This window comes from Petromyzon marinus, chromosome 16 (genome assembly GCF_048934315.1).
Source record: "Petromyzon marinus isolate PM22_M1 ecotype Great Lakes invasive population chromosome 16, UKy_Petmar_22M1.pri1.0, whole genome shotgun sequence".
Classification (NCBI taxonomy): domain Eukaryota; kingdom Metazoa; phylum Chordata; class Hyperoartia; order Petromyzontiformes; family Petromyzontidae; genus Petromyzon; species Petromyzon marinus.
This window is the reverse complement of record NC_133682.1, coordinates 15,707,224-15,722,515: the sequence shown is the minus strand read 5'-3', so window position 1 is coordinate 15,722,515 and position 15,292 is coordinate 15,707,224. Positions and strand designations below refer to the sequence as shown.

The 15,292-nt window shown below is 47.6% G+C and overlaps 1 protein-coding gene across 4 annotated transcripts in view; it reads right to left on the bottom strand.

Moving 5' to 3' along the window:
- Positions 1–9,198: 9,198 nt before the first annotated feature.
- Positions 9,199–15,292, bottom strand: part of LOC116942790 (complement factor B-like) — a 103,157-nt gene continuing 97,063 nt past the window's right edge. For all 4 annotated transcript variants that reach the window (XM_076067561.1, XM_076067560.1, XM_076067559.1 and 1 more), the window contains 4 exons: positions 14,852–14,961; positions 14,430–14,553; positions 13,356–13,405; positions 9,199–13,081 (listed from right to left, as the gene is read on the bottom strand). In XM_076067561.1, the coding sequence (XP_075923676.1) occupies positions 12,938–13,081; positions 13,356–13,405; positions 14,430–14,553; positions 14,852–14,961 (428 nt within the window). In that variant the 3' untranslated portion in view covers positions 9,199–12,937. The remainder of the gene's footprint in view (positions 13,082–13,355; positions 13,406–14,429; positions 14,554–14,851; positions 14,962–15,292) is intronic.

The window sequence follows — 15,292 nt, the reverse complement described above, 5'->3', positions numbered from 1 at the left end:
AGTCACATGCCCTCCCGGGTTCACCTCGCTGTCACGTCCTCACGCGACCCCCTTCTCAGCGACACCTAGGCTCTGCCTTTACAGTACCACCCCTCACTCGGCACAGTCTCTACACCACGGTGGCCCCCTCGAGTCCATTACACTTGCAATACACTCGTGGAATAACACGCTCGACACGTAGAATTCTTGTTTACACACCTGGTGTCGGAGGCGGACCTCCAGGGTAATCCTCCCCCGCAGTCCCATCCCAGCTCCACTCACAGTGTGCAGCACGCGATCCGGGGCCTGTAGGCGGTCCACTTCAACCCCGACCACGTTGAAGTGTGTTGCTCTCACGAGCATGGCTACCACCCCCGTGTTCAGCAGTATCCGGGTATGCCGTCCATTCCCCTGCCCTTGCACCAACGATGTGGCCCCCCTGCCACTAGCTCCCATAGCCAGTCGCCTGCAGTCGCCACGTTCTTGGGTGTTGTTGTCAGCATCTGCGCGGGGGTCACTCCCTCACCATTATTATTATCGTCTGTTTGTGTTGGGACTGCGTCGATTGCACCCCTAGTAGGTCCACTCTCTAGGGGGCTTTGGTGTTTAACCCTGGCACTTGTCTAGTGCGGGCGATCTGGGGATAGTCTCTCACGAGATGCCCCCGTCGGTCGCTTAGATAGCACGCCCGGGGAAAGGTGGTGGCTCCGTAGGAGGCCTCTTGCCTACTCCCTCCTCCCCTCCCGATGCGCATTTGTCCGAACTCTGCCTCGAATTGAGATACCCGACCAGTTAGCCCCCCTACCGTGGAGCGCAATCCTCCCACCTCGGACTGGACCACCTCCACTGTGGACTGGAGCTTGTTCACATTTCCACGTACTCAGGTCACCTCCTCGCGTGCTTGGGTCACCTCCCCGCGTAAATGGGTCACAGGGCCTGCTATATCTCCTATGCCGGCCTGTATCCCTGCAACCCATCCTGGGTTTGTCTCACTGGGTCCTGGAGGCTCCCTCGTCCCCCACCTCACCATCCTGGCGAGCTCCTTCTCCTCCTCTGGAAGATTCCTTGCGATGGTGCGCTCCTGTCCCAGCCCTCGGAACTGTGCGCGCTCATGAGGAAATCTCTCACACGCGCGCGCAGTCAACAAGGGTGTTAAATGGGGGACGCAGGCAATTTGCATCTGGCTGCCACCACGAGGTGCTAGTGAGATACCGCTGGACTTTCTCGGTGGTGAGGTCATCAATGATCTCGGCATCGTACCCCGGGCGTTAACGAGCGCACGTCCTCGATGTAGCTGCAGAGGTCCTCGCTGAGCTGGCAGTGGCGCGTGTTTAATGCTGTCTTTGCCTCCTCCTCGTTGCATGCGCCGAAGCGTTGGCTGAGTCGGCGTATTAGATCTGCTCAATGCGCTTGCGTGCTTGTGGGTATCGCTTCCACAAAGTCGGCTGCCCGCCCATCCAAATGCATATTTAGCTGCTGCAGTGCTTGCGCGTCCGTCCAGCCATTAATATCTTTCGCATACGTGAGGTTCCGGGCAAATGATTTCCATGACGGTATCCCTTGCCCGTTAAACGCGTACTTTACCATGGGGCGCCTCTCTCCCTTGGAGGCGTGGGGAGTTGTACCACCTCTGACACCAATCTGTGGGGGCCGACGTCCGCCCCACCGCCCTTGCTTGGCAAGTGGGGCGTAACGTTCACCCTTTCCACTCCCTCCTCCACCGCATCGATCAGCTCCTGCCAGGATCCCGTCGCGCACCTGCAGGCAAGTATACGTTATCACGCACACACACCACAGCTAACGCTAGTGCGGCTGCGCGAACGCGCGCGCTCCTGCGCGAAATTATGCCCTGACCCGCGCACGCACCACAACTAACGCTAAAGCGGCTGCGCGAACGCCTGAGGGCGATTATATTCTAATACGTGCACGCACAACAGCTAACGCTAAAGCAGCTACGCAAACGTGTACGCTCCTGCGGGAAGTCGCTCCACACACACTAATTTTTATTCACGGCGCAAATCCTGCACTGCCCATAGAGAATATTCTGCAAGCAGAGCCTAGCCTACAACTATCCAAGTTCCCTAATACTCACACGCCCTATTACGTATCTCGCGACCATACTCATGGCGTCGCACGGACGCTGTGAGAGTTGGAGGGATGAAGATGGGAGATAACTTTACCTATCGCTGTCTCGTTGTGGCACTTGCTGGCGTCCTATGGATGCTGCAAGCGGCTCGAGGAGGCAGGACGGCAGTGAGTCAGTCTTAGCGGCTGAGGTTTGAGAAAAGATCTGATTGAAACTTTTTGGCTCCCCTTTTTATGCCTCTTGACTTAAAAAAAATCCAGGGTTACATTATCATAGGCAGCCAATCGTGCACCTACCTGTGATTTTCTATCGTTTTTCTCCCCTTGCATGAGAGTTACGACGGTTATTTCTCGACCTATTGTCTGTGCACCCGTACTGTTTAATCTGGAAGGGCGTCCAGCTGGAAAGACACACCCTGACAGTGTGCATTCGGTCTGTGGTGCTGGGATCCCCTGACCTCATTGTCTGCTCTGCTCTCTTAATATTTCACCCCAGCCCCCTCCCTGATGTCGTGCATGACGCATTGTGGCTGGCCCGGTGGACCTTTGTGCGCCCATACAATTGTAGTGGGTATTGTTAGCATTACACGCGGTTACCACTACTTACCTGGTGTAGCGTCAGCCCTGGTCAACAGGGGCAACGGCGAGTACGGCCTGTATTAAGTAACTCCGTTAGGCCAGGGAACCCAAAGGGCGGTTGGGAACTGGAGGTATACACCCAGGCCCCCAGTGGCAATAGTTGAGGTCCCTCCAGAAGGTTCCAGAGAGTAGGCGTGGCCAGGGGCGGAGTGACCCTGGGAGCTGTATATAAATCGGACCTCTGAACGGGTTCGCCAGTCGTCGTCAAGCTGAAGACTGAAGAGCCAGCTTAGACTAGGACCCTGGGAACCCCCGGACCCGACGTTCTTCTAAGGGCCGGGACTAAGTGGGCCAGTGGTCGGACCCTGGGAACCCCCGGGACCCGACGTCCTTCTCAGGGACGGGACCGAGTGGGCCAGTGGCCGGACCTGAGGACCTTGGCTGGGTAGGGTCAGCTAGCCTCCCCTAGGTCCTCCTAGCCGGAGGGTTGACATATATATCGAGGAAGTGATCCCAGTGATTAGGACCAAGACGGTGAGAGGTAAGAGATGGAGAGAAAGAAAGGTGAGTGTGGTGGAGAATGAGTGGTTCTGCGAGTGTTGAGGTAGGGTGCATGAATGCATGTTGAGGTGACTGTGGGAAGCGGTGGTGCAGTGGTTAGCGCGCTGCACTAGTAACCCAGCGACCCGAGTTTGATTCTTGCTCATGGCCAACGCCAGTGACCAATATGAGAACCGGTTCTGGGCCTCCCCTAAGTCGACTCAGCCTCCAAAAGTACCCTTCATGGTGTGTAAATATCGCTACTAGAGACACAACGGCGTGCGGGCGTGGTTCTGGCAACCCACCCCCTCGTGTACCGTCTTCGCCTTCATAGGTGCACGTGAACAGTACTTGCCAAAAAAGTAATATCTTAGTATTGAATGACTGTCATTCAATTATTTAGAGTATTTGGCTGCTGGAAATTTCCACTTGATAAGCCACTTAGTTGAGCGATCGTTTGTATATCTGAAAAATAAGATATTTGCTCAGTGGGCTTTACCTGGTAAGATGCAAATAGTTTAGATATATTTTTGTTGTGATTTTCTTCATTTCCCTATACTTTGCACTCCGATTGAGTTGTTGCATGATTTGTTCTTGAAATTTTGTGTCCCGCCCCGAAAAAGGAACATGTACTGTACTCTCAATTAAATGCAATAATAAAAGATTGTCCTGAAACAGCGCCTTTGTTTATGCGAGTAATTTATTAATTGGGGTGGTGTAATTTTCAAAATTGCCCCAATGTTTTTACATGGCCGACTTGCGCTTCAGCCACTTCCAGACTCAATTAATAAATCTCTGCTTCTTTTGCTTAGTGGCGGTGGTGGCAGAAATGGTGGTGGTGGCGTCAGTATTGCTTGCACCCGTGTACATTTAAGATATGGCACATTTGAGCTCTTTCATCTGGCAGCTAAGATGCAGGTTCTCTACGCACAGCCTCTTATCCCTGTGCCACTTGTCCTCGTGACGCGCCAGCTTCCCGCGCAGCCTAAACTGTTCCTGCCCTCCATGCGGATTCAGGAAGTCCAATTCCACCAGGTTGTTGCACAGCGACCTGCACAGGTCTTAGTTTTTACTGCGCAGTGACATTTGATGCTGAGCTATGTTGTAGTCTCGCAGGACATCCGCACAGAGAGACGCGCACTGCCAGTGAGGCACTCTTGTGAAATCCAGCTCCAACTGGCACTTTCTGAGCTCTTGAACCAGGCGCCTGTTCTCTCTTTGATGATCCTCACAGTTCTCCATTAACTCCTCGTGCTGACGCTGTAGCATCTGACGAAGTGTCTCGTTCGCCTGACGGAGTTCCACATGCTTCTGGCCCATCCTGTCCGTTCGCAGCATCGTGGTTTCACGATCAAAGTCTGAGATGGAAAGTGCAAAACGACGATAAATGTATATCTCCATTCCAAGCAGGGCCAAGAGCGGAACGACAACAATCTCTAGCGCCATGCTCAGCTCGTGTTGATTGCACGCGGGAGTTATGCAAGTGTGGGGCACGTCACGAAGGGCAGTGCAATGTTTGGTGACATCATTACCAGATATGACGCACGATATGACGTAACAGATATCGTGGCCCGCAAATCCTGTCAATCACCGAGCACCACGTGACTCTACAGCACCTCCCTAACTGCACAGCTCCTCCCTCTACTCTCACTTCTTGGTATCCACCATCCGGGGCCTTGCCCCACGTGATGTCATGCTCTTCTGGGGATATCGTGCAACATTTAAATAGTTTTTTTCCTTTTACACTGGTAATTGGCATTGTCACACCTTAGTAAGTAAGTAATTTGAGCAGTTATTTTTAGGACAGAATATAAAATTGCATAGAGGAGTTATTTTGATTTACTCCTGGAAAAATGTGATGTATTTTTGCGTTTTTTTTGTGCAGGCGAGTTCATGATAAAATTACCAAGCAGGTACCATGCTGACTTCAACCGTGGCTTCAATTACGACGAGTCCATCAACGTTGCCACGTTGCACTTGATTGATTACAGCAAGCAGTCAACGCTGGTGAGCATGCACGTGGGTGGTTGCACTGATAACTCGTTTTTTTGTTGGTCGCACATTCCTTTCCCAGACAATTGTGGAGCGGCTGCACAGGACTCTGACTTCCATGTTGGGCCATCAGGTCAGCGAGTCCCAACTTGACTGGGACTCGCATATTCCCGGGGTCCTGGCTGCCTATAGAATGGCCCCTCACGCGTCCACCGGCTACTCACCATTATTTTTAATGTACGGAAGAAAACACGACCATTTTATTGATGTCCAATTACGAGCCGCACCAAACAAAGCTAAATCTAAAATTTCGGACTCCATGTGCTTTACTCTTCAGAAGCTTTCTGAAGCGCGTGAGGCTTCCAGAGAAAATTCCAATTCGTGCCAATTGGCAAATGAGTGCCTAAGGGGTCTCCGTCTTTCTGCCCACAACTGGGCTCCACGTGACAGAGCCTGGCTGCATTGTCCACAGGTACCAGTGGGTACGTCACCCAAATTGTTTAAACCCTTGAGGGGGCCGGTTGATGTGATACGGGTCGTTCGACCCCAGTGCATTCAAATTCGCTTTGGTCGGCGAAGTTGGTTTGTACATCCCTCGCGCCTCAAGCCTTTCATTGGGCCACGTGAATTCATCCCATCTCCACTACGCAGGGGTCGAGTGTCAGATGTGTCCGGCGAGCTGAGGTGTGTACCCGCTGAGGTTGCTCCTCAGGGGAGTCATGTGATCCGGTCCTCAGGTGCCGCGTGTTTAACGCCCCCCAAGCTGCCACCTGCACCATCTCCACACGATTCAGGAGAGGAAGGCTCGTCTGCCCGGCCGACTACTCTTCATGAGGAGCCGGGTTTGATGGGACATTTTCAAATTCCCCCCGGGACCTCCAGGGAGAGTGAGCCCTCCTCCCCTGGGGGCCCGGCCACAAGGACTCGATCAAAGACTCTTCGGTTTTTGTTATCCCCATACACACATGCTCCTACACCGTCAGTTGGTTGTCGCACTTGGCAGGCCGCATTGGTCATTGGCTGAACATGACCTTTATTGTGCTTCCGGGTGTTGTTACACAGTGAGGGTGGGAGATGCGGGTGCCGGGGGGGATCCTGAGGTTTCGCGTTACTGCGTTTTATTTGTTTTCTCTCTCTCTCTTCCTTTGTTGAACTATTGTTGTTCTATACTTTCGTCCCCTTTCCCCATTAGTTACTATATATTTGTATATAGTGTATATATTGCATGGGTGGGTTGGGGCATTTGTTTGTTGAGGCACACATAGGGGTTTTGTTCATTTTGTTCGTTGTTAAAGGAGGAGTTGACAGCCGGGATAGCTGAGTGCTACGAAGGGGGGGGGGGGGGGGGTGATGTAGTGACATCGCGGAATGCCACTGTGCAGTGCTGGCCCTAGGGAGGCACAACGTGCGGTGTATTGACATCACAGATACCACTATGGTGTGGGTGTAGTACTGGCACTAGAGGGGCTCGGTCAGCGCTGGATGGCATCACGCTTGGCGTGACGTGCCAGCCCTACAGGATAGGGTGTAGAAGTGCTGGCTGTAGGAATGAGGTTATGAGAGGCCATGGAACTCTGGTTGACCCGAGAGGACACATGACTGGTTAAGTCTACAAAGGGGCCCCAAGTGGGGGCTAGGCGTGGTCACGTGGTCGGGGTCCAGATCCTGCTCGAGGATTCTGGAAGGTACGTTGTGGCCAAGGGTGGAGCCAGCCAGGCCGCAGAGAATATAAGCCGGGTCCCCCAGAGGGACCAGCATTGTTGTTCATCCTGAAGAAACCTTCGTCTACGTTACACGCACGTTCTCTGAGTCTCCAACTCGTGGACCTGGACCCGAGCTGTGGTCCCTGTCCATAGTAACTAGTTACGTTGTAATTAGTGTAGTTAGCTTGGTAGTCACCATCATAGGTTGTTATTCTGTTAAGAGGCAGTTACCCGGTGTGTTGGTGTTAAATAAATGTGTTTCTTCCAAGAGTACGTCTGCGACTCAGTTGAACCCACTACATTTGAATAGTGAGTCCAACTGAGTCGCAGACGTTGTCTTGGGAGCAACACTATTTATTTCACCAACTCAACACAACATAACGTAACCTACACTTGGGTGTTGAACACCCATCTAAACACGCTCGGCAGAACTAGACATGGTTCGCTATCCCGGTCCGGACCACGAGCTGTGTCCTGGACCGCGTGGCTAGAGGCTTCTTCAACCTGACGTGGATCTTCTTCACCAACAACCCAAAGAACCCGAGCCCCATTATATCGGTCTGGGCTGGGGCTGACTCCGCCCCTCGCCCCGCCCACCTTTTAGATCTCTCGAGCTCATTCCCGAAGGCTCCCGAAAGCTCCTTTTTACCACGTGACCGCCCAACGGCTCCCGTCCGCTGGTGGCCCCCCTCCAATATCATCCGGTCACGTGTCGGCAAGTCAACCAGCGTATCACTCAAGAGGATGGCTATCCCGAGGGGCTACTTTAGCTAGCACCTGTGACAGGGCGTCATAGAAGGCATCCAACTCATCGGCCTTGCCTGATGTTTATTTTTTAGTGGGGGTATACGCAACCATCACTACCATGATTCCTCACTTCCAATTGATGGGGAGGCGATTCCACAGTAGTCTGGGGCTTACAGCTTTCCACACTTCACCGCCATGCTCCCACGCATGTTCATCTACCTGACGGATGCGTCCATGGGCACCTATTCCAAAGGCAACCAAAAGTCATTTTCCTGCGCGCGGAGGCCATTGGTTCAACAGCCTGTGGAGTGGCCTTCAGCTATTCCACATATTACATTTACATGACTGCCTACTCTTGATGTCCCGTAAATTTACTCATACCATAATCACTTGTTGTGCTCTTTTATTGTTGCGTTTTGTATTTACGTATGTTCTTTTGGGGTCTTTTTGCCATTAATACTCATGCTAATTTGTAACACTCAAAATATTCACTCATTGCAACTACTGTTATGTCACTGTTCTGAACGGGTGCACTTGAATAACATAGATTAAGCTGATGGCTTCTCCTCAGAAAGGGAGGGGAGGTGATGTAAGGGAGGCTGAGAGGTCCTCGAAATTAACTGTAAATAAACCGGGGGAAGGATCAAAGGAAGTGTTACCGGCGCTGGTGATGCATGACGGATCAGAGGGCTGGGCCGGCAGCATGCAAGGTCAGGAACCCTGATTGGCTGCTCCGACAGCCACTCTGGGAAGCGCGAGAACATGTAGAGGTCAGGGGGTTAGCCAGGGAATTAAAATGGAAGAGCGGGGAAGAAGGGATGGGGAAACTTGGACAGAGGTTCGAGGAGCTTCTAGAAGGTTCGAGAGAGAGGGAGAGTATATATGTAAGGGGTGCGAAGTGAGGATGGCAATAATAAACAAAAGCAATGTATGGTGGAATGGAGTAGAAATAAAATAGTGCTGTGCGGTGTTAAAGACTGTTGGACAAGTACCATTTAAGGAACAAAAGTGTCGACCTCCTTGACACAAGCACACTATTACACACATCATCACACCAACCTCACGCACGAACTTGCCATCCACAGCACCCCAATATGTTGTATATATAGGTGTTATGAAAATTGATGAGAATAATTAAAATTAAATGAAATTTGAGATTTGCATAATTTATCCGAAATTATGTTAATCAGTGTAATTATGCGCATAAATTATGCTGATTCGAGAGATACTCGTATTAATTTATGCGAGTGGGCGTGGTTATGATAATGCAGGTCGTTATGGATTATCAGGTCGAGCCTCGGTGACGAGGATTGTGTTATGAATTGGAATAACGCAATTCATCTTATGCAGTGACGCAGGCGTTGTGAGCGTGAATGAGAGAGAGAGTCGATTCGACTCTGCTCTTTAATTCCGTATTATCGATAAGGATACGATTACTCTCGATTGAACATTATGGATTATGTGTGTTATGGATTATGTGTGGTGATAGTGTGCTTATGATAGGTCCCCAGGATTCAGATCTCATACGCAGAACAATATTATGCAGAATTTCAGGAAGAATCACACACAAACCTTCTGCTTTGATCAATTTTATTTCCTAGCTAACTTTATTTTTTGGATAATATGAAAACTCAATCTCGGGATGTTGGAATTTCAACACAGCGTTAACATGATACCATCACGATTGCGATGTTTCACCTCGATTGCGGCACCTGTGGTTCATTCCCGACGCGTAACGCAATCGATCGGTTGTTGAGAGAGAGATTAAAAACAAACGAACTATTCTATCAAAACCTTAACCTTATAATATGCAAACTCGTATTCTTGAATGATTACACAACACGACACTCGGTCTTTGATTCGTATCCAATCCTTAACACATTCTGATATGCGAAATTATTATGCTTGAAATCGTCAGCACAGTACCACGGCGAAGTTCGTTCATTGATTCATCAACGATTATGCAATTAAAGTGTTCGACTGAAATAATTCTGATTGCCTCATCAACGTAACTCAATGGGTGGCGATGTTTTTCGTTATCAGCTAATAGTTGACGCAGTTATCATGAGTCTTGTATGTTTAATGGGAGGGTTGTTGATTTCTTGCGTTGAGCAAACGCCTAGGTTGATTTCCTTGTCAAAAAAAATGTTTGTTCGTTGTGTAGCGGTGGGGGAGTGAGGAGGGAGTGTGGGGGAGGGGCATACGAACGACTGCCAGTTTCTGTCCACCGCTGGCTGGATGAGTCAGCACGACGCTCGCCGTTGTCGCGCCGATGGGTGTTGAGTGCGGGGCCGCTTCCCTCTCAGCCCTGGTGACGCGAAGTTGCGCGCTGTAGCACGCTGGTGGCACACTGTTGGCACGCGCTGGTGCTGGTGCTGGTGGCACGCTGGTGGCACGCTGTTGGCATGCGCTGGTGCTGATGCTGGTGCTGATGGCACGCTGGTGGCGCGCGCTCCCTCTCCTTGAAGATGCGCGAACGCGCCCGTGCTGGTTCGCTGATAGCAGTTTCTCTCCACTGCTGGCTGAGCTGCTGCTCGCTCTTGCTTGGCGTTGCTGGCCACGCTCTTTCTCCTTGAAGATGCGTGAACGCGCCGGTGCTGATTCGCTGACAGCAGTTTCCTCCACTGCTGGATGAGCTGCGCCGGTGCGCGCTCTTTCCGCTGCTGTAGTATCTGACGCTGTGCTCGCGGGCGACAGGTCAAGTTTTTCTTCTGCTGAGTGAGCTGAGTCGCACGCGCTCTCTTTGTTGAGGTTGTTGGCGGCTCTCTGACAGCAGGTTTCCTCCACTGCTGTATGACTTAAGTCGCACGCGCTTGGTCACTGGTTTGCTGAAGTTGTTGGCGGCTGCTCGTGCTTTTCCGCTGCTGGTTGAGCCACGTTGCACGTGCTTTCTTTGTGGAGATGCTCGAGCGCTCTCAGCGCTGATTCGCTGATACTTTGTTGGCGGCTGGCCAAGCTTTTTCTTCAGTTGAGTGAGTTGAGTCGCACGTGCTCTCTCTGTTGAAGTGCGCGAACGCGCCCGTGCTGGTTCGCTGACAGCAGGTTTCCTCCACTGCTGTATGACTCACTTTTGTTGATACATCGCGACTCAGCGATCCTCGCTACTCAGCGAGGCTCGGAGCCAGCCGCTCCATGCGACTGCTCGTCCTGTGGACGTCTTGACTCGCTGATCTGTCTTGACTCTTGACTTAACTTCACTGAACTTTTGAAAATGCGGCTGACCGTTATATTCAAAGACAATTCTCTCTGCGCAGTGGAAAAGGGGGGGGGGGGCGGGGTCTGTGTGTGTGAGTTCGTGTGTGTGTGTGTACAGATGGCTCCTGCGATAACGATCTGTTTGCCCTGGCGTGAAATTCCTCTCTCGCGCTCTTCGGGAGAGACAAAGGTGGTCGGGGTTGATTGGGATATTGTTTAAACTCTTTCGTAAGTTTGCCCGTTCGCCTCATTCCTTCTCGAAAACCTTTGATGTGACTCTGTATTTTGTCTCCAAGCTTTGTTTTAACAGTAAAAGTATTAAAGGTGAAAATCATTTGATAGCGAATTAATTATTGGATAACAATTCACTGATATATCTGGTGGCCTGGTCTTAATTGGAGTGAGCGCGAGGACCGCTAACTTTAGCTTATTCTTGTTATTGCATTTTAAATTTTAACCGTTGTTTAAAAAAAATGGTTTAACCCGTGGCTGTCCACATTTCTGGCTTGCGGAGGGCTTCCCTCTGCATGACCTCCCTTAGGGCACATCAAACTCTTGTTCATCTGGAGATCTTCGCAGATAGCTGCTAACATCCTCGCCTCGAGAGTTTTATTATTTATTTATTTATTAATGGCCTGTTTATGACTGACATCTGGTTTTTCGTGTGCCTGGCTTACGGGTTTTATTATTTTTTTTCGTTTGTTAAAAAAATATATGATATATATAACGGCAAATATTATTGTTAATATCAATTTTGGAAAAGGCTCATATACAACAACATCAATATTAGAACACCCACAGCTGCACACCCACAAATTTGCATCCAGAGCATTACATGCACGACATCACAGATGCACAACCCTGGCAACACCGCACAGGGCTTCATCAGAAATGACAGAGCCACTGTCCGCACAGATATATATACATAATGAGCCACAGCCATAAGCATGCACTTTATGTCATTTATCAGATATAATACTTTTTATAATCATATATGAGTGAAAAGCGTAAAGTGGTTGTACATTGGTTAGTGCGCTATGCTAAGAATCCGGTGACTTAAGTTTGATTCCTGCCCATGGCTATCAGTGGAAATATGAGAGCTGGTCCTGCCCTCCCCCTTTTCATTAACCAGCACTGACCTTGAATAACATGGTGCGGGGTGGCCTAGATCCACTGGTAGATTGAGAATGGCTGAAATTTCTGCCATGATCTCCCAGCAAAAACAAGGGTTTGCAGTCAGTGCTTAAATATATCTCAAAGACCACTACATAATCTCATCTGAGACGCAGAGTGGCTGGTAATGCCAGTGCTCTTCCAAAAATGACCACAGCCCATCACATGGGGAGGCAGAGCACTAAAAAAACATCAAAGCCCAACCTATGTAAGGCTGGCTGCTGGAAGTAATCTGTTCAGGATGTAAAACTACAACTCCCAGATTTCCCAATCCACACTCGATAGTTACGGGCTATAATTCTGAAAAACACAGATTTTGGCCATGAATTCCTGCCAAAATTGCAAGATGTAAATTGTATTATCCGTGATTAATTCGCAATTAAATTTCCCTTCATCATAACAGTTTCAACATGCATTTATGCACTCTTCCTACATAATCTTAATTTCACATTTGACGACTGTGATTGAAATATTTGCCAATGATGCAAGATTAGTGCATAAATCAGCAGTTTTAATGTCGCATATAACTACTATACTCTGTTGAGCAGCTAACTTAATAACTTCTCTCATTCAGAGGGAAAAACGGAAAAAAACAGCAATGCATACATAAGGACAACACTTTAACACATGGTATGGCTTTCATTTCAGAGTAAACATTGAAATGAATATACTGTAGTCCTTGTATTACAGTCTATTTTTATGAGTTGAGGTTACCCTGTTGGTTTAAGATAATGATAAATTACTGAGAATAGGTTTTCCCCTTTTTTTCTGGCAACAAAACAGGTGTTAAGATGTTAAAACACCAAACTGAAACCTTTTACAAGGAATCATGCATTAACCACAATAATTGTGGTCAGAATGCAAACAAAAAACGTACTCTGATAATATATGCATTGTCTTTGAAACTGATTGGTCCACATCAGAGAAGTTACTATTTGGTGTTGTTATAAAACTTGCCCATTTGCTCTAAAATCGATATCATAGACATGTGATTTAATCCACTGCATCATCTGTACAACATTTGTGTATAAGCCATTCCTTTGTCCACCACCACAGATTGGAGTAACTCCCCAGCTTACAACACCAATCTGTAAGAAAAGAGTTGGATTAAATAAATAATTACGGTTGCAGAGCAGATGCCTAAAGGCACAAAACGTCAAACAGTTACAGTAACTTTATAAAAATGATACATAGAAATGAATGTGAAGATCACTCGTAGTATTAATGGACTACAAAATAAATATTCTGTCTCAATATGAATATGAATAAAGTATCCTAAAACATGAAAGATGAATGACAAATTGGTTTTATGCGTATTGCTCTCAATTTTAAAGTCTCAAAGACAATAAACAGCAGTCGAACCTGAATCCAATGCTCCGATCTTTTCACGATAAATGGTCCTCCAGAATCGCCTAGCAGGTAAAACAACACATTAATTGCGTGCTAAAAACATCACCAATACTAGAGCATGACGTGTGCAATGATAATGCTGGAAAAATGAGCGAGTATACTCGGTGTTTAACACCTTGCAGATGAATATGAAGGATACTGAATTGCAAAACTCGATATATGTTGCAAAGCAAATTCCTACCCTTGTGTGATTGACTATAGCACGCTAGGGTGGCGTAAAAACAAATATTGACAGAGCTGTTATACTCATCATAATCTCCTCTATTACAACCACCTTATTTCACATTGACACATTCGGCAAAGAGGACTCTCATTCCTAAATGCTGCCATCAGCTTGCGTACCTCACCGTGAAGCCAAATGGGCAATATCAGAATCTGCAGCTCAACGAGCTGTAAATCTCCAGCCCAGCATTATTTAGCTTTTCTTCCATCCCGATCTTATGCTAAGCGTTGGTGAAGCTTGACTTTTAACATGGGCTAAATGCTCCCGATTTTCCAAACGTACATTGTTTGCATATCAAAGAAGACAAACAGATGCATATGCAATGTGGTGGCACCGTGGTTCATGCACTATGCCACGACTAACAGTAGTGATGAGGTGATATCTTAACCAGTCGTGAGCACCCCTTAACCAACCTGCATTGACCATCATGAAGTATGGTAAAACTCGAGATAGATAAAAGGTGTGGCTTCAGCAGTGAAGGGCTACACATTAATTTTTATATTATTTCAAAACAGTCTCTGTGCATGTGAGTCTGCTCTCTATGCCCCCTACGTCTAATTTAGTTAAACTCAGCTCATTGAACATCCACGTTCTTTTTTATTTTTGTAATGTAAACCTTAAATCGGTGAACTAATTTCTACATACAATCTTAATAATTCTATATGAAGAATCAAAACTTACGACATCTGGAGACAGAATTGAAGTGAATGAATTGTGGAATAGTTGGGTTTGCTGTGACCCTCTCTCTCGGATTTGTTTATTCACTAAATGTATGAAAAATGACACTGTACGTGAATCCATACCTTTACAGGCATCAGCTCCAGTACCGCCAGCACACAGCATATTCTTTGTTATAAATGTTTTGAGTGTGTCTGCGCTGAAAGGTCTATTGAATTTCACAAATTCTTCTAAACAAGCAGAGTTGTCCTGAGCAAAGAGAAGTATGATTATTAAAAGTAAAACCACAAAACACTAGATTTGGCACGTTTGATACAAGGCGACCTCTTTCAATACACACTCTGTTACGTGAACCTGCGGCATACATTTAACACGAAAACATACTGGGAAATAATGTATGATGATGTTTAAGTGAAAATATATTTCATGCATTTTTACTCATATTTATGACAATACATTTATATTTTCATTCCAATAATGAAAAAAAAGCACATGGATGCATTCTCAGTTTGCGGTTATCATGAATTAGATGATGTGTATTCCTTACTTTAAGTTGAATGGTGGCCTGTTGAAGTTGTGTAGGTATTGCAGTTGTATTAACCATTCCAAACCCTGTGATGATTCCTTCTCCGTTTTCAGTCAATATTTGTTGAGCAACTAAAAAACATGAATATGATCCGTAACATTACATAACACCACATTTCGATTTGAGCATGTGTAACGCAATACAGTACTGCACAGCACAACCGCATTTCACAGTGCATCTACAAATACGCGTTTTTAATGTACATACTTGAAACAAACACTGAATATCAATTCAACGGTAGAATTCTACATGCACAGTGCAGTGCGCATATCAGTGGCCAACCTAGTGGTTACAATCACTAGCAGTCTACAGTCAAGACAAATCCCGCAGTGTTGTCAATAGCAGCAATTATTATATAGTAAGTTATAACTGTTAAAGTCATCATCACAGTTCAATAATGAT